The sequence below is a fragment of the Nomascus leucogenys genome, chromosome 12 (assembly GCF_006542625.1).
Source record: "Nomascus leucogenys isolate Asia chromosome 12, Asia_NLE_v1, whole genome shotgun sequence".
Classification (NCBI taxonomy): Eukaryota; Metazoa; Chordata; class Mammalia; order Primates; family Hylobatidae; genus Nomascus; species Nomascus leucogenys.
This window is the reverse complement of record NC_044392.1, coordinates 1,407,736-1,426,894: the sequence shown is the minus strand read 5'-3', so window position 1 is coordinate 1,426,894 and position 19,159 is coordinate 1,407,736. Positions and strand designations below refer to the sequence as shown.

The 19,159-nt window shown below is 50.9% G+C and overlaps 1 protein-coding gene across 1 annotated transcript; it reads right to left on the bottom strand.

Moving 5' to 3' along the window:
• Positions 1-318: 318 nt before the first annotated feature.
• On the bottom strand, positions 319-18,504 carry TXLNA (taxilin alpha). Its single transcript, XM_003276358.3, has 11 exons — positions 18,403-18,504; positions 17,652-17,852; positions 16,600-16,935; positions 13,879-13,970; positions 10,378-10,548; positions 8,244-8,438; positions 6,171-6,290; positions 5,868-5,942; positions 5,308-5,400; positions 4,420-4,515; positions 319-3,677 (listed from the first exon to the last, which is right to left on the bottom strand). Exons 2-11 carry the CDS (start codon positions 17,818-17,820, stop codon positions 3,384-3,386), a joined length of 1,641 nt encoding a protein of 546 aa, XP_003276406.1. The 5' UTR covers positions 17,821-17,852; positions 18,403-18,504; the 3' UTR covers positions 319-3,383.
• Between the last annotated feature and the right edge of the window lie 655 nt (positions 18,505-19,159).

The window sequence follows — 19,159 nt, the reverse complement described above, 5'->3', positions numbered from 1 at the left end:
TTACCTGTCTATAGCTAAAAGTACCTTTTCCTTTCACTAGCCTGTGAGCCCCCAGGTCAGGGAAAACTTTTGTGTGTGTGATCCTCTCTGATGCAAGGGTCTTGCCAACTTTGCTAAGGGCTCCACTCTGGCAGCTCAAGTGAATGTGCCAGCGTCCTGAGGCTGTGGAGACTGCTCGAAGACACTGTGGAATATGTAAGATACCAGGGCACCACCATGGGCACTCTGCAGCAGACCCGGACAAGTCAGTGATGATGGAAGGGGCTAAATGGATCAGATCCAGAAACAAAGGAACACACAGGTCAGGAGAGAAACAAGTAAGGCAACAGACGCTTTATTTAATGTGGTTTAAAATACATCAAAATCAAGTCCCTGGCTGTTGTGAATACCAAAAGGAGACAAAAAAAGCTGCCAGTGCAGCTTCAAACAAGTCTGAGTGGCCGGGCTGGGCCATAAGGAAAGCAGTTACAGGGACAGAAGGCAGCCCCCTTCCCCCAGGAAGGGCAAGAGGAGCAGGTGCCTGGCTGTCCCTGGGGTGACCACCTCTGTGCTGTGCAAGGCGGAAGGGCTGGGGCAGCAGCTGGAGAATCAGCTCAGCAGGCCTTGGCCCTCCCCCATGGACACCAGGCAGCTCCACTGGCTTCCAGGTCAGCCCTCAGGGCCGCCGTGATGGGGTGGAGGAGGGTTAAATAACCATCTTTACAGAAATAACATTCTCCCACAGAAAGTGCCTGAGCTCAGCCCATGGTCCAATAACCTCATGGAAAACAAACAACAAATAAAAAAAAAAAAAAAGTGCTGCTGACACCTCTCAGAATCTGGTGGACATGAAGCTCTCAGCTGGACAAGGCCCTGAAAACAACTATTAGCAGAGCCATGGGCTCTTGAGCTTCACCTGCTGTGGTCCCCTGGAGGAAAAGCTAGCAATCTAAGAAACCAACACAGATCTTGGTCCTAAAACTGAGGTCACGAGTGTGGGACCCACCCGGGTGAGGAAGGCACCGGCCTTCACTCATGGATAGGCACCTCCCCTGCATCTGGCCCAGGACCTGGGCTACTTTGGAAAGCAGAAGCAGAGCAGCTGTAGTGATTGGTTATGATTTGGTCAATGAAGAGAAGAAAAAGGTAGGGACCCTCATCTGCAGACTGGCCTGAAGGTCGACATGGATGGAGCTGTGAGCAAAGGCTGCACCTTGCCTGGGGCCCACATTCCTGACCTGGGAAACCCAGCTGGGGCCACCTGCTCACTGTGGCCTCCTACACCACCACACTGGGATCCAGCAGCTCCAGTCCCTCCGCGGGCTTTTAAGAGGTAGCTGAAGTGTGAGTCAGGCAATTATGTGGGCCACTGCAGGCCTTTCCCCTCTCTTCAAGGGGGAAGGTGCATACCTCTGGCTCTTCCCTGCACCTCTCTCGCCTAGCAAACACTCTGTGGGGTTGGCAACTCTTGTACCAGCTTAGCCTGGCACAGGGGCTGGGGTAGGGAAGAGGCCCTACTGGAGCAGGAGGAGGCAAGGACTACTGCAGACAGAGGGATTCAAAGGGGAAGAAAAAGATCACGGGAAACACTTCACAGGACAGCAGTATCTCAGCCAGAGATGGCAGAGATCTCAACACTCACACAGCTGCCTGAGGGCACCTAGATGTGAAGGATACACCAGAGAATAGCAGGCAACTCTGATGCAGATCAGTGGTACCTGCCCTGGGGCAGGAGAAGGAGAAATGGTGTGCCATTCATTTGCCATCTCTGGTCTCAGTCACACACGATTCAGTACTTAACATTCTTTGTGAACCAACTTATCTGAGAGATTTAAGGTAAGGGCTAAAAGAGTGGGCTAGGTATGGAAGATGAAGGGACCTGCAGGACAATGAACTAGCTTCAAAGAAAAACAGCAAGAAGCAAAGTCCTAACCATCCTATCCATCTTGGTCTGAGTCATTCTGTTGTCCCAGAAAACTGCTTTGCACAAACACTGGCTAATACCCTGGCAAGTTTGCAACAGCAGAACATTCAGCATCTAGAATGGCTCTACACAGTACATAGTAGTTACGTACTGGAGTGGGGGGAGAACAACTGTCTGCAGCCATTTTATGGATTTCTGGGGCCCAGTCAATAGTTCAATTTCATTTCTTACCTGTTAGACAACAGCTATGGGCTCCCACACAGGAAGAAGTAGAATCCCCAAGGACAGGCAGGGAGGTGCCAGGAAATGGAATCAGGACAAATCTTGAGGATTGCACATGTGGGGCTGGGGGCAGGAAGCCGAAAAACCCATGAAGCCAAGGAGGCAGCTGGACCTGGGGCCCAGCAACTGCTGCATGGAGACGGTGCTGATGGGAACTGGTGGTGGCCTCTCAGGACTGAAACCCACAGGTAAGCTTGTGGCAAAGCCATCAGAAGCCCTTTCCTTTCTTTTGCAACAAACAACCTGATCTCACCAAACAGGAAACCTCAGCATCAAGATGGCAAAGGAGCCAAGTGGGGTGGTGAAGGAGGTGGGACACTGGAGGCCAGGCACCCAGGCACCACTGCTACACCACCCCTCTTCCTTAGAAGGTCCTCAATACAAACACTGTCATGTGCAAAAAAAGAAAAAAAAGAAAAAAAAAAAAGAAAAAAACACCTTCAGAAATAATCCTTTGGGTGATCTCTTGTCAACCATTTGTGCAGGCTAGAGAGGCACCTGTGAATGATAAGGCTACTGAGAAGCATCATTGGCCTGGTCCTGGCACTACCAAAGGGCAGGGGAAGAGATGCCCAAGGGGCTCCTGACCAGCACATCATCCCACGCAAAAACATTCTCCAGGTCCCTTGTCCTAGGCAGGAAATCCCCAGCTCTGAGCGCCCTGCCAGGGCTCTGCCTGGGGACACCTTTTCCAGGTCCAGAGAATCAAAGGAGCCTCCAGAGCAGCTAGGAGGGCCTGAGCTGCCCAAGCAAGCCCTGCTCACAAAAGAAATGCAGTCAAGACCTGGGTGTATTACTTGTCTTGAGCTCTGAAGGGCAGGGAGGGGTCTGAGCCTCAAATCAGGCAGAGAAATGCTCAAGTCACTTCTCCTGCCAACTCACTGTGATGGCAGCTACAGATGACAGCCCCTCTCAAGACTCTTCAGCTCACAGAGGAGCCACTGACTTCATCTGTACACACCCCCATCCCCAACGCAAGCCCACTGTACACGTACAGGTATAAATGCATTTGCAACGCCTTGCAAAATGCCCTATATACGTAAAACTGACCCACAAAATCCAAAATTGCAAGTGCCAGATGCCAGCCAGGTCAGAACATCCTGGCTTCAGCAATGGGCTGCTCAGCATGGGAGCCTTTTATGGGCCAGGCCTGGCTGGGCTGCCGCTCCCTTCCCAGCATGACCCAACACCAGGCTCTCTAGGCCCTGGCGGAGGTGGGCTCTTGAGGCCCAGTCTGGCCTGATGCTTCTGTGCTCGGTGCTCCTGGGTAGCAAGGCGCTTCTGTGACCCTGGGGGAGCTGGATGCTTGAGCCCCAGGCCCCTCTGGCCTCCTCTCAGGGCCACTGTCAGTGAGGGAGCCCTGGCCACCAGCACTCAGGTCCTGTACCCTCTTGTTCAGGTCATTGCGCTCTGTCTGCAGCGCCCGGCACAGCTTCTCCAGCCGTTGGATTTTTACCTGCAGGCCCTCCAGTTCTTTATCCCGGACTGTTTTCTGGGGAGAGAAATGAGACCTTCAGTGCCATGTCCCATCAACCTCCCACTTACCATCACCACTTGGCGGCAAACACTTTAGCAAGGCTGGGAACGGACCGAGTCCAAAGCTGGCCCCCTCTAGGAAACAGTCCTAGTTGAAGCCATGACTAGGCTGTCAGGTGGGGCAGCATGGTGCAGAAAAGGGGCACGGCTTGGAGATAACATAGTCCTCCATTTATCTACCACATGACCTTGGCAAAGGACTTGGCTTTTGAGCCTGTCTCATCTGTAAAACAGGACTACTAATACCATCCTCAGAGCTCAAGAGAAGGTTCAATGAACAACGCACCTAAAAACATTCAGCAGCAAAAAAAAGACCAAAAAAACCCAAAAACTTTCAGCAAGGTCTGGCTTGCAGTTGCTGCTCCATCAATTAGTTCCTTTCTTCTACATTACAGGCCATGAAATCACAAATTACCTGGGCTGCTTTATATGTAAACCAGGCACATCACTGGCACCCGTTTTTTCTGCTCTTTTATTCCTCTCTTCCATTTGCTCCCTTCACTCCCACGGGAGACCTACCCCTGGGCTCAGCACCTCCCATGGGGAGAGAACAGCATTAACTTTGGACTTGGACAATGTGTGCAAATCTCAGCTCTACCTCATGCTAGCTGTGTCACTGACGGGTAGAACATATAGGAAAGGGCCTGATATGCGCTAAGTGCACACCCCCCACCCGGCTGCAGATCAGACAGCCCCACCTCCTCAGCCATCTCAAGCAGGGCCTTGTTGCTGCTCTCCCACCGGGACCGGTACATGGTAGTTTCTTTCTCCAGCTTCTTGATCTTCTTAGTCATCTAGGTTATGTGACAGACAGAAGAAAATGGTCAGAGCTGGCCTCTCCAAGGCCTGTGTCTCCAAGGTGGGGACTGCACCTGTGTCTCCAAGGTGGGGACTGATTGATCCCAAGGGGCAAGGCATTACAGGGTGCAGTCAATGCCCTCTGTGCCGCCTCACCACCAGGAAGTCACAGGTGTCCACCACCAATAACAAGAAATGGTAAGGGACCAGGCATGGTGGCTCACGCCTATAATCCCAGCACTTTGGGAGGCCAAGGCGGGCGGATCACTTGAGGCCAAGAGTTCGAGACCAGTCTGGCCAACATGGTGAAACCCTGTCTCTACTAAAAATACAAAAAAGAAAAAAAAGAAAAAAATTAGCCAGGCATGGTGGCACGCGCCTGTAATTCCAGCTAGTCAGGAGGCTGAGGCAGGAGAATCACTTGAACCCGGGGGGCAAAGGCTGCAATGAGCTGAGATCATGCCACTGCACTCCAGCCTGGGCAACAGGGCGAGTCTCCATCTCGAACAACAACAACAACAAAAACAAACAAACAAACAAACAAAACAAAAACAAAAAAAACCCCAAAAAAACAAACAAAAAAAAGAAATAAGACTGTCCCATCCCCCGGGACAACCTGGAGTGTATACATACCACTGATACTGCCTCGAGAGGGGAAAGGCTGTGAACCTTCCTAACAGCCCTGCCCTTGAGACACCCCAGATGGGAGCTTCCTGAAGGCAGGCCCAACAATTTTGAATGAAGCAGCTTATGCCCCAGCAGCCATGCCTGGCCTGGCCCACAGTTACCTTTTCCATCTCCTGCTTGAATGTGGTGAATACCTCGCTGCTTTTGGAAAGTGTGTTCTGGAACTCCTCAAACTTCTCTGTGTACAGGGCAAGCTGGGGGAGAAAGCAGCCCACAGGTGAGACTGGGTTTCTCTGGGAGGCACTCTGGGCAACACAGTCAGACCCGTCCTTGACTCTCTGACCCAGTAATTCTATTGAGATACTATTTTTCCTTAAAACAAAGCAAAGCTATATATTTGGAAGGATATAATCCAAAATGCTAAGCCTGGAAAGTAGGGTGACTTTTATTTTGCCTTTATGTTGATTTTCAAACTCTTCTGTTCCTACCTCCTCAAAAGCAATACATTTCTGAGCTACAAATGAAATCCTCTGAGCCCACCTAACTACCTGGTCACCACCACATAGGTACTGTGCAGGTCCGGAAAGAACAAAGGCTCAACCAAGGTCTCATGGCAGCCAGGACACAGCCAGTCCTAGAATGAGGGTCCCATTTCACTATCCCCAGGATGGGGCCCAGTGAGGGGACCTTGAAGGCACAGGGTCAGGTTATATGCTCTCACCTGTTGTTTCAGGTGGGTCTCTTGCTGCTTCATCAGCTCACACATCCTCTGGGACTCTACTGCCTCTTTCAGGAGCTATTTCCAAGACAGAACCCCAGATCCTGTCAGAAGCCCCCAGGGGCTATGTTTGGTTTTTAGCCACAAGCACCAGACCCACTGAGGCTTCCTGCTCTCAGACTGGTACTCAAGGAATCTGTGCCTGGTCTGGCCAGACTTCTCCCATATAACCTGGCTATGAGCTGAGCCAGAGCCCAACCTGCCTCCTCCCACACCCCCACCCCAACCCTGGGGCCTGAGCCTCACAAAATCCTTCTCCCGCTGGTGCCGCTCTTCTGCCTCCTTTAGCATCTCCTGGGCCTGCTGGAGCTTGGCATCCACTAGCTGCTGTTGTAGGTCCTTGTGTTTGAAGACTTTGTCGATATGCTGCAACAAAGATGGTGGGAGCAGTCAGCTTGTCAGGTGCTCCCTTTCTCAGGGTGGCCCCACAGCCACAGAACAGGGCACTTTGCCCAGCCCCCCATCTCAATCTGATAATGATGGACTCCCATGTGTACCACACAACACGGGTCCCAAGTCTCTGGAAGGTCAGCTTTCCAACCTCACCTGGTTTCTCTCCCAGTGAATCAGACCTTGGTAAGCACATGGTTTATGGATGGAATCTGCTCCCAAGAAGCCAAGCAATAAACACACTCAAATCTCTGACCCCAGGATTGATCGCCTATGGGGCTGGAAGCCCTCACTGCTGTGTCCCTGATTCTCTTGTAAATGGGAAGAATGGGGAAAAACAATGCCTCTAAGAACATAACAGCCTAGCTCAGTTGGCAAAGACTAGACATGTGCATCCCCAAGGAATGGCTGTCCTGCCTACTAGAGGAGCGCTGGAGACCTGTGTCAGGTGAGAGAGAAAGGATGGAGAGAAGGTGAAGGACTCAGGTGCTACTTCAGGTAAGTCCAGTTTGGGTATGATGAGAGTGCCTGTGTCTGTCTGGGGAGGGCTGTAAATGCAAAGCAGCAGGGCCTGGTAGTCCTGCATCTCCTTCTCCACAGGCAGTACTAGGTCCTTTTTTGCCTTGGCGGGGAGAGAAAACGGGGGTATTCAGATTCTTGAAGTTCGTGTCTCACTATAGTGGCCCAGGAAGCCTCTATGTCTCAGCACTGAGGGATAAGAACCAAACCAACTCCCTTCAAACCAAACAAGCAGCTTTGTTCCCAGAGGATGAAGTATGGCAAGGAAAGGGGTGGGTCAGGGGAGTGCCCTCTAGGTCCTACACACATCATCATCACTTTGGCCTATGAACCTAAGAGGGTAGATCTTCCCGGTCTCACCCACTGCCACACCCTAGGGGCTAGGGAAGGGCCTAATCCAGAGCAGGTCCTCTGCCAGCCCTGTAAGGGGGCTGCAGGTCTCCCTTCTCATGATGAGAACATGCCCAGAACAGCCAGGTGACTGGCATGGAAGATCCAAAGATTCAAGTGCCTGCGGTAGCAGCCAACGCAGTGACAAAGGGAGTGACATCCTGCTTTTTTTTTTTTTTTTTTGAGATGGAGTCTTGGTGTGTCACCCAGGCTACAGTGCAGTAGCACAATCTTGGCTCATTGCAAACTCTGCCTCCTGGGTTCAAGCAATTCTCCTGCCTCAGCCTCCCGAGTAGCTGGGACTACAGGCGTGCACCACCACACCTGGCTAATTTTTTGTGTTTTTAGTAGAGACAGGGTTTCACCATGTTGGCCAGGCTGGTCTTGAACTCCTGACCTCAGGTGATCCGCCCGCTTTGGCCTCCCAAAGTGTTGGGATTACAGGCATGAGCCAGCACGCCCGGCCTGATAATTCTGCCTTTTAAGTGGCAGGAGCAACAAGGCATCAGTGGACGCAGTCTCTGGAGTCCATCACTGATCACAGGTACAGCCCCTCCCCTGCAATTCCAAATTCTACAAAGCTCTGAAAATGGAAATTGCCATAAGCTGGCAGCCAAACTTGACCTGCATCATTGTAAGCTCACAATGTAGGTGAGTATTTGGAAGTTCTACTGCATAAACACATTAATGTGTCTGGCTTCCCCAAGGCCCTGCTGAGGGTGCTATATAACACACAGTCCATCTATGTACCTCCATTCTAAAATGTGGATAGTTCAAATGCCAAAAGATGCCTGGCCCAGTCATTTGGGACAAGGCACTGTGGACCTGGGGCTGTGTGGCTGGGAGTCTCTTCTCCACACCTGTTTTTTATCTATGAGGAATAACATTACTCTCCTCCCAAGGAGGAGGAGGAAGAAAGGGAGAATGGGATGAAGCCTGAAAAGGTACTGTCCCAGTGCCTAGCACACACTTAAAACCTCACAATTTCTGGGCCATGACTGCTGTCCGTGATACCCGTACCTCCTCTCGCAGCTCATATTGCTCAATCAGCTTCTTGAGCCTCTCGGCCAGCTCCATGTTCTCTTGGCGCAGCTTGGAGTTGCGCTCGTTGTGCTGTTCCATCTGCAGCTGGATGTCATTCAGTGTCACCTGGAAGTGCGAGGTCACCTCCTTGCGCTTCTCCTCCTCCTCCCGGGCCCGCTGCACACCTTCTTCCTGGGCAAAGAAGTCAGCCCGAGAGCCATCATCCACTGCTGCCTCACAAGGGTCCCCCAGCTAGTCCACAGATGGTCTCTGCCAACAGCCCTCCCTGCTCCCAAAGTGAGGAGTAGCCAGGCTCCAAGATGTTATGCAATGCAGGTTCCAATGGGCCCCTCTGTACATCAGGTGACATCAAGTGAGATTCTCCCCCTAGAAAAATGCAGGTACATGGCAGGCGCGGTGGCTCACGCCTGTAATCCCAGCACTTTGGGAGGCTGAGGTAGGTGGATCACGAGGTCAGGAGTTTGAGACCAGCCTGGCCAATATAGTGAAACCCCATTTCTACTTAAAATACAAAAATTAGCCGGCGTGATTGCGTGCACCTGTGGTCCCAGCTGCTTGGGAGGCTGAGGCAGAGGAGTCGTTTGAACCTGGGAGGCGGAGGTTGTGGTGAACCAAGATCGCACCACTGCACTCCAGCCTGAGCGATGGGCCACAGAGCAAGACTCCATCCCCCCCGCAAAAAAAAAAACAAAAAAAAAGAAACAACGCAGGCGCACATGCACACATGTAGTGCTAAGTGCCGTTCTGAAGCAAGTCGGATCTCCTAAGGCCTTTTCTTCCAGATTTCAGATTAATGTGCATTTGTCCCCTCTGTATGCCCAGAGACCAAGCTGTTAAAATTTAGTGACACCCAGGGTTTGCAAAGTTGTGCAGAATTAGGCACTCGACACTTTTGATGGGGGAGGCACACTGCCCCTCACTGGAAGGCAATCCAGCAAAATCTATTAAAATGAGAAATCTGCATGTACTGTGACCCAGCCATTTCACTTCCATCACTTATTCTACAGATAAGTTCTATGTAACTGACCAGTGATAAATGTAACAAGAATTTTCACTATAGTTCTATATGTAATAATGAAAAATTGTAAACAACCCCCAAAATGCTTTAACTAGGGCACTAATATAATATATCCATATAATTAGAAGATAGCCCTACACATGCTGATAGGGAAAAACGTTATGTAAAGTGAAAAAAGGCACAGGATATGAAATGGTACATATATAATAATTTCATTCTAAAAACTACATGTAAGATTTTACATACAAAAAAGAAAGTTAAAAGGCTGTATTTAAACTTGGTGTAACCACAGACTGACCTCACCATAGAAGAAGCAGAACATGGGAGGGACCCAGGTTCCTGACTGACCAACCTCTGGGACAAGAGCTGCTTGTCAGGGCCAGGCCTCCGCTTACCAGGGGACTGCCATTTCATTGAGAAATACTGACGCCAGTGCATTACGGATTCTCTTAGTACTTTATCCTTCACCTTATCTAATACATGTCAAATGGTTACAAGCAGTACTCTCTTAACATAAGGCATTATTGAGAAAGTGTATTTCTATGCCACAAGCCTGCACTACTTTTTTTTTTTGGGACACTGAGTCTCACTCTGTTGCCCAGGCTGTAACGCAGTGATGCAATCTTGGCTCACTGCAACCTCAGCTTCCCGGGTGCAAGCAATTCCCGTGCCTCAGCCACCTGAGTAGCTGGGATTATAGGCATGTGCCAGCATACTCGGCGAATTTTTGTATTTTTAGTAAATGGGGTTTCACTACGTTGACCAGGTTGGTCTCAAACTCCTGGCCTCAAGTGATCCATCCACCTCAGCCACCCAAAGTGCTGGGATTACAGGTGTGAGCCACCGCACCCAGCCTTGCTTTTTTACACTGATTCCATGTTGAAACTGTAATGTTTTGGATATTGGGTTAAGTATGTTACTAAAATTAATTTCACCTGGTTTTTTTAGTGGCCAGAAGATTTTTAATGACTTATGTGGGCCACTGCACCTGGCCCTAGCCTGAATTATTTTTTAAGAGGAAAGCCCACGAAAGAAACACTAAGTGGAAGTCAAGGAAACCAGAGTCACCTGTTCCAGGGGGCCCAGGCCTACCTTGAGGGAGCGGTTGTGCCGCTGCAGCTCACGGCATAGGCTCTCAAGCTTGCTGCGGGCCAGGACAGCCTTGCTGTGCTCACCGCGCAGGTGGTCCTTCTCTTGCACCAGCTGGCTCTGCTTTTTCTGTAGGAGCTTCATCTGCTTCTGTGAATTCCGGTGCTCCTCCAGCTGGGGACAGGGATAGGGAAGGCAGGTGAGCATCTTGTGGGGCCTTCCTGGTGGGGGGATCACTGTGCAGGTCTAGGGTCCCCTGAGCTGCCCTGACCCATACCCTCTCAGGCCAGGAGCGCTCTCATGGGCTGATGCTGTGCCGGTGCTTACACGCTCCTCCCATGAACTCACAATAACCGCAAAGGCTCCACCGTAGGGACAGAGAAATGGTAACTCACTAGGGCAAGCAGGGGCCACACAGCCAGCAGATGCCAATTCCTATTCCAGCTCTGACTCTGGGCCACTAGAGCCACTTCAACCTGTTGCATTTCCCCAACTTGCTGGACACTCATGCCCGAGGATGAGACCACCTGCCACCGTACCTTGTGCCTATGAACAGACAGACCCCCATCGCTCCCTCACATTCCTTCAAAACGTTAGCACTGGGTTCATCAGTGTTCTCCCCAATACAATTACTTTTCTCATTTGTGGCCACTTCAGTATCAACAGATAATCCTTCTGACTACCTGGCCTCACAGTCCATCACCTCTTCCACAAACCCACTCCTTTCCCCAGCTCAGTTCCCCTCCCATGACCCTATCCAGGCCTGTACAACAGAAATATAATGTAAACCACATCAGTAATTAAAAATATTTTACTGGCCACACTAAAAAAGTAAAAAAAACAGGTGAAATTAATTTTAGTAATATATGTATTTAGCCCAATATCCAAAACATTACAATTTCAACACGGAATCAATGTAAAAAAGTGAGGCCGGGAGCGGTGGCTCATGCCTGTAATCCCAGCACTTTGGGAGGCTGAGGCAGGCAGATCACTTGAGCTCAGGAGTTCAAGACCAGCCTGGCCAACATGGTGAAACCCCGTTTCTACTAGAAAAAATACAAAAAAGTAGCCAGTATGGTGGCATGCGCCTGTAATCCCAGTTACTCGGGAGGCTGTGAGGCAGGAGAATCCTTTGAACCTGGGAGCAGGACGTCACGCCATTGCACTTCAGCCTGGGTGACTGAGACACTATCTCACAAAAAAGAGTGAGATGTTTTATATTCTTTGTTTTTGCTTAAGTCTTCAAAATCTGATGTGTATCTTACATTTATAGCATGTTCAAATTCAAACTGGCCACATGTCAATTAGCTAGAGACGAATTTATCTTGGACAGCACAGATCTAGACTTTGTCACCACCAGAGAGCACACCCACTATCTCAATTTCCAGCATCCCGGGCCAGGACTACCATCACTTATCTTTTTAGCTCATTCCAATCAATATCTGTGATCCTCAGAAAGTCTCTTACCCTATAGGACCTCCAATCCATTGACTCAACCATCCTTCCACTCTCCTTTAAAATCACCACATTACCTGGCTTGGATTTCTTACACCCTCAACTCTCTTGGCCCTTCCCCAGTAGTACTGCAACCCTAGTAAAGCACCTTCCTGCTTTACACCAGTACTAAAACAACCCTACTTGAAGAGTCTCACTTTAAATTCATGGCCACCAATTTCAGGAAGACCAGCAATCCCAACACAATGCATATGCTATTCACTCCTCTCCTTCCAGACAACTATTTCATCGTTCTCATCAAATCTCAAAACACAGAAAAAACTAGAGAATCAGGGGCACAAGCTCCACATCTGCCAGTCCACCTGCCCCGTCCTCTCCTCCAGTCACACAGACCTAGCCATGTGGTTACCACAGCCAAGCCCCCTTCTTGGGCACTGGGCCTCAACTCCCCTCCCCTACTCACACCACTCCAGCAACTCATTTCCTCTCTTGCATCAGCAATTTTTCCCTGGCTGGATCACTCTAAAAGGGTGCTTATCTTCCTTATACCTTTTATTTAATCCTTATAAGAATGTCATTAGGCAGGTATGACATTCCCCATTTTACAGATGAGTAAAGTTCCTTACAGGAAAATATTAATAAATGTGTGTGGAATGAATTAATTTTAAAATAAATACTTAGAGGCCAGGCGCAGTGGCTCACACCTGTAATCCCAGCACTTTGAGAGGCTGAGACGGGCGGATCACGAGGTCAAGAAATCGAGACCATCCTGGCCAACATAGTGAAACTCTGTCTCTAATAAAACATACAAAATTTAGCCAGGCATGGTGGCATGCACCTGTAATCCCAGCTACTCGCGGGGCTGAGGCAGGAGAATCACTTGAACCCAGGAGATGGAGGTTGCAGTGAGCCGAGATTGCACCACTGCACTCCAGCCTGGAGACAAAGCGAGACTCTGACTCTAAATAAATAAATAAATAAATAAATAGGCCGGGCGCGGTGGCTCAAGCCTGTAATCCCAGCACTTTGGAAGGCCAAGGCGGCCAGATCACGAGGTCAGGAGATCGAGACCATCCTGGCTAACACGCTGAAACCCCGTCTCTACTAAAAAAAAAAAAAATAGCCTGGCATGGTGGCGGGCGCCTGTAGTCCCAGCTACTCGGGAGGCTGAGGCAGGAGAATGGCGTGAACCCGGGAGGTGGAGCTTGCAGTGAGCCGAGATTGTGCCACTCCACTCCAGCCTGGGTGACAGAGCAAGACCCCGTATCAAAAAATAAATAAATAAAAATAAATAAATACATACATACATACATAGGCTGTGACCATCAATGGATAAATCTGTTAGTTCAAATTCTGACAGGGGACCTGATGATGGAAGAATCTGGCTGCCCCACCCCCAACCCACTGAACAATGTTACAACAGAGTGGGAAGAGCATGCTTTGCATTTATTGTGATGGAACATGAAGTACTTATGAAGAATTCTTGTCAAAAAGTTGAAGCTGAATTGGATCAAGCTTTAGAGCTAACCTCTACTTCACTTACAGGCACTAGGAGGTAAAGAAGTAAAATGATACCACAGAGATGACAAAGCTAGAAGGGGGCATCCTACAAGACAGCTAGTCTAGTTTCTGTTAAAAGTCAATGTCATGGGGAATATGAGGAGGCAGTGACAAGAAGACTGCTCTGGAGTAAAAGGAAAAAGTATCAAGTGACTAGTGTTAGTTTTATTCATTGTGATTGGCTCTATACATCTGTATTTGAGGAAGACGCATCAAGACCACAAGGTGTCTTGGACTCAGGCCAGGAACAAGGGCTCCACCACCTTGGAATCATTCTTTGAGAAAGTTCTTTCAAGGAATATGCAGTTTCTCCTCTTGATGCACAGTCCTGAAGAGGCTGGCTGGGAGTGATCCCCCATTTAACAGATAGTTCAGAGAAAAGCTGAACAGGAATGAAGCCACCTACCTGCCTCTGCACCCCCAACCCTACATCAGGTGGCATGCTGATTTTCCCAAGGCAGGGAAGGTGCCCGCGGAGGGGGAACTGACCAGTTCAGCGTACTTCTTGCACAGAGCGGCCAGCTTCTCCTCTGGGGTACTCAGAGTATTCAGTGTCTGCATCAGCAACGTGATCTCCTTCCCTGCAAAGCACAGGAGCAAAGACATGCACCCCCTTCTCCAGGGGTCGCCTCCAGGCCTGGGCTCACACTCGTGAGTGCTGAAGATAGCCCTCCCCATCATACTTTATATTTTGCTTGTCGATTAGCTGCCTTCCTTGCCATAGGGACCAACTCAATCCTGCCCTCGCTGTAGCCCCAGTACTGTCCATAGTACCATCACAGAGGATATACTCAACAAATGCTTATCAAATGAACGACTGTACCCTCGTGACATCTCCTTAGTGGGCACCATTGGCAGGAGAAAAAAACTGCCTGCTCTACCAAGAGAGGAAAGGTGTCCCACTTATGAATTCAGGGCTTCTGTTTCATACTGTTTCAATGCAAGGAAGGCCCACCCTCTTGATAGCGGTAGGATCCAAAAAGGAATAGGTATCTTAGCCTCCTTGAGAAATACTAAACTCTTGTCAACAAAGTAGCCAAACAGTGAACTTTAAAATGAAGATACTTTCGGCCGGGCGAGGTGGCTCACGCCTGTAATCCCAGCACTTTGGGAGGCTGAGGCAGGCGGATCACGAGGTCAAGAGATCGAGACCATCCTAACATGGTGAAACCCTATCTCCACTAAAGATACACAAAAAAATTAGCTGGGTGTGGTGGCACATGCCTGTAGTCCCAGTTACTCTGGAGGCTGGGGTAGGAGAATCGCTTGAACCCAGGAGGCGGAGGTTGCAGTGAGCCCAGATCGCACCACTGCACTCCAGCTTAGTGACAGAGTGAGACTCTGTCTAAAAAAATTAATTAAAAAAAAAAAAGGCAGGACACGGTGGCTTACGCCGGTAATCCCAGCACTTTGGGAGGCCGAGGTGGGCGGATCACAAGGTCAGGAGATCGAGACCATCCTGGCTAACACAGTGAAACCTTGTCACTACTAAAAAAAAAAAAAACAAAAAAATTCGCTGGGCGTGGTGGCAGGCGCCTATAGTCCCAGCTACTCGGGAGGCTGAGGCAGGAGAATGGTGTGAACCTGGGAGGTGGAGCTTGCAGTGAGCTGAGATCGCACCAGTGCACTCCAGCCTGGGTGACAGAACAAGACTCCGTCTCGGCGGGGCACGGCGGGGGAAGAAGAAGATGATGCTTTCCATGTATGTGACGCTAAGATTTTTTCTTTTTTCGAGATGGAGTCTCACCCTGTCACCCAGGCTGGAGTGCAATGGCATGATTTCAGCTCACTGCAACCTCTGCCTCCCAGGTTCAAGTGATTCTCCTGCCTCAGCCTCCTGAGTAGCTGGGATTACAGGCACATGCCACCACGCCCGGCTAATTTTTCGTATCTTTAGTAGAAACGGGGTTTCACCATGTTGGCTAGGCTGGTCTCAAACTCCTGACTTCATGATCTGCCTGCCTTGGCCTCCCAAAATGCTGGGGTTACAGGTGTGAGCCACTGTGCCTAGCCGTCCCTAAGATTTTTAAAAATTCCTCTTTAAAGTAAGATGATACATAAGGGGAGGAGGGAATAGGAATAAAACATGGATATAATGACACTCGACTTAGATTCTAGATTCTTTTTTTTTTTTTTTTTTGAGACGGAGTTTCACTCGTCACCCAGGCTGGATGTAGTGGCACAATCTCGGTTCACTGCAACCTCCGCCTCCCGGGTTCAAGCCATTCTCCTGCCTCAGCCTCCCAAGTAGCTGGGATTACAGGCGTGTGCCAGCATGCCCACCTAATTTTTGTATTTTTAGTAGAGACGGGATTTCATCATGTTGGCCAGGCTGTTCTCGAACTCCTGACCCTCAGGTGATCCACCTGCCTCGGCCTCCCAAAGTGCTGCAATTACAGGCGTGAGCCACCGCACCCGGCCTAGACTCTTAAACATACATACCCTGCTGTAAAATGACTGTCACTGCCTATTCCCCATTGCCTGTGCCTGAGTCAGGGAGCCTTCCCTCTGCCTCCCCAGAAGGGCCCAAGAGATCAGCATGGAGACTGCAATTCGCAGGCATGTGTGCCAAATCCAACCCACGGATGGGTTTTGTTTGGCTCTTACCATTTTAGCTGCTAACTATGAAAAAATCTAGAGTTCTCACATAACTCTAGATTTCTGGCTTTTCTTAAAAAAAAAAAAAAAAGCCTGGCTACACCCAGCCTGCAGTTTTGCCTGCTCTCAGTTGGCTAGCTGAGAGCAACTAATCAGGAAGCAGTAAAGCCTCCATCTTCATGTGGCCCCATGGCCAGCCCAACTTATGCAGATATTTGGGTTTTCAACTCTGGCCTAGTCTAATTTTCTTGCTGTAAAGAGAAGTATAAACTAAGACCCAGAGAGGAGAAGGGACACACCCAAGGTCACACAGCAGGTAGTACTGGCTGGCACAGGAGCCTACCCTGGCCTCCTGTCTCCATTTTCTCAAAGAGAGAACAGGTCCCATGCCAAGCTCCAGTTGCTTCAAAAGCCAGAAGGCTTTGTGCTGGGAACTCCTGCATCTCTCTATGCCGTGGCCCCCACATCCCTGGCTTTGATTAGACTAGAGTGACTTGCTGCTCTGAGAAGTACCGTTTTCCTTTGAATCCTGGCAGAACAGACTGGCCCAGAGAACGTCAAGTCCAAACTCCCTCTCCTCACCAGCTTCACAAAGAGCTGCCCTCTGCTCACCCAAACCCTTGGCTTTTTTCTTCTCCTGTGGCCTTCGGTGGTCTCGGTCTCCGACCTCGTCACTCTGCCGGATCTCTTCTGTGCTTGGATCCCCCTTGGAGGGTTCCTTCTCTCCATTGACTACTGGAGTTGGTTCAGGCTCCCCATTCCTTGCCACATATGTCCGGGACTTCTCTGTATCTTCGGGTTCAGCCGGCTCACCCTGTGCCCCATCCTCGCCGGGGCCCCCCTGGTTATTGTCCACACAGTATGTGCTCAGTATGTCTTCGAATTGGCGGCTCAGCTCCTCAGAGACATCACGAAGGGCCCCAGACTGCGCCGTTTTGGCTTGAGCCCCTAGAGCAGGAGAGGATGAGGGGTAGAGCGAGAAAGAAGACGATTGTATCACTGGTTGGGATTTTTCAGGCCCAGCCAAACTCATCAGTTTGAGTTAAATGTTGCCTAACTTTTCTTTTTTTATGGAAACTGAGAAGCAAGAATGGAGTATCATTCAGCAAATCTAGTTTCTGTCGGAATTTAGATTCGAAACGTCTTTTAAATCAAGAAATTACAGTAATCGTTGCTTAACTTCTTTGTCTACTTGTGAAATGACACAACTATTTCTCACTACCACCCGAACATATTTGTTAGATCATAAAAGTATGGATGGCATATGGAGCAACTTCTAGTCCATCTCCTTCCCCCCCCACACACACACACAAAACCATTTCTTGCCATTCAGATCATTCTAGAAATGCCTCAAACAGGAAGGGCAGTTAGCTGCTGGTGGCTGAGGTGTTTCTAACGGGACCTGGATTTCCTGACTGTGTGCCTCGCTTGGCTGCCACCTGACTCAATCCCGTCAGAGCTTCTCTCCCGAACTCTGTTCCTGTGCTTAGAGGGGGCAGCTCCGCCAACTCGCCAGAACGCAGGGGGGACCGCGGCCCCAGCACTGTCCTCTCACTCTACATCTCCTCCTCCCGGACAACCCGGCCTCCACCTCTAAGTCCAGAAGCGAGGCCGACCCCACAGCTCCTCCCCCTGCCCGCCGGCAGCGCAGAGCTGGCACACACCCTCCGGCTTCCGAGGAGCCTGGCGGCCGCCGGGACCTTCTGCTTCTGCTGCAGGAGCCGCCTGGCTGGGCCGCTCCTGGGCTCCCTCGGATCCCGCTTCCGGTTGTCCCGGGATGCTTTTTGGGTTGGATTGTTTGGCGGCCCCGTTCTTTTTGTCTTGGTTCTTCATTGTGATGAGCGATGCTGGGTCAGCAGCAGATCCTTTAGAAACAAACACAGTTGCTATTTTCCAGACTTCGAAATTCTTCGCAGCCTGGATCAGAAATCCCCACGGCAGGCGCACAAAGCTTCTTAAAATAAACGGACCGGCAGGCCCGGGCGGGAGGCGCCAACGGCTCTCTGGTCTTGGCGGGTCAGGGGAGCCCGGCGTGCCGGGGCAGGCTTTCGGGGCGCCGCTCCCGCAGCGGGTGAGGGAAGAGGCCTCTTTTCTCCCTGGAGCCACTTCCCGGCACAACCGGCCCCCTCGCGGCAGGCCGGGCGCGGGATTGGCTCAGGGCCGGAGACTGACGTGGCGGGACTCCCGGCGCCGCCCCCGCCCCCCAGGCCCCACGTGCGCCCCCCGCGCGCGCAGCCACCCACGCCCCGCGCGCCCTCCAGCCGCGAGGCACGCCCGCGCATGCGCATACCCCCAGACAGGCCCCCCCCCCCCCCCGGGCCACGCGGGGAGTTGGCGTGATTTCCACACAGGCCGAGAACATCCCGGCCCGCACACCCTCAGACAGTCTCGCCCACCGGCCGCCGCGGCACGTACCTCACCGCCGACGTCCGACGGCTTCCCCAGCTCTGGCCTCGCACCGGAAACCCCGAGTAACTGCTGCCGGCGAGCCGCCTGCTCCCGCCTCAGCCAATCAATAGCCGGCGCCGGCGCGGAGCTTGCTGGGAAGGACGAAGCGAGGGCGGCCTCGGAGGCGGGCGCGCCGGGAGGGCGGGGCGGGGAAAAGACTACGCGTCCCTCCTTACGCAGGGGCTGGCCGCGGATCCCAAGGTGCATAAGGGGCTGTAGTTCTGGGAGTCCGAAAGGAGCCCGTCATTCTGCACGAGTGCCCATGTCAATCTTGTTTCTATCTCGCAGAAGTTATGCTTCAACTCCCAAAGCCTTGCGCCTGGTTATTGTTTCCTGCAGGCCTCCATCAAACCTTCCTCCCTGGCCGTGAACAAATGTGACTCCATCCAGGAACTCCGAGGACTCGGGAAGAGGAGACCCATACCCCAGTCCCAACTTCATCACGGATTTGCTGTGTGGCTGGACGTTCTTTTCTCTCTCTGGGCCTCAATGTCCTTCTTCCAAAGGAGGCTTTTAGTAACAATTGCAGTTCCTTGAACGCTTACTGTGTGCTTTCCCGGTATCTAATAGCTTGGTCCTCATAACCACTCACAGAAATAACTACTATCTGTTATCCCCATTTTACGGAAAAGGACAGTAAGAGAAAGGCTAGGTAACTTGTCCAAGGTCACATCGATAGTGAGTGGTTAAAACAGGGATTCAAAACTGGTAAGTCTGACACCAG

What these genes read in the sequence shown, in the direction of transcription:
- TXLNA (XM_003276358.3), bottom strand. Translation starts at nt 17,820, where the DNA reads ATGAAGAACCAAGACAAAAAGAACGGGGCCGCCAAACAATCCAACCCA. An exon ending in GAAAAAAGCCAAGGGTTTGG is followed by an intron (nt 13,971 to 16,599) that starts GTGAGCAGAGGG and finishes TGTGCTTTGCAG; the next exon opens with GGAAGGAGATCACGTTGCTG. An exon ending in TGCTTGAGATGGCTGAGGAG is followed by an intron (nt 3,678 to 4,419) that starts GTGGGGCTGTCT and finishes TTCTCTCCCCAG; the next exon opens with AAAACAGTCCGGGATAAAGA.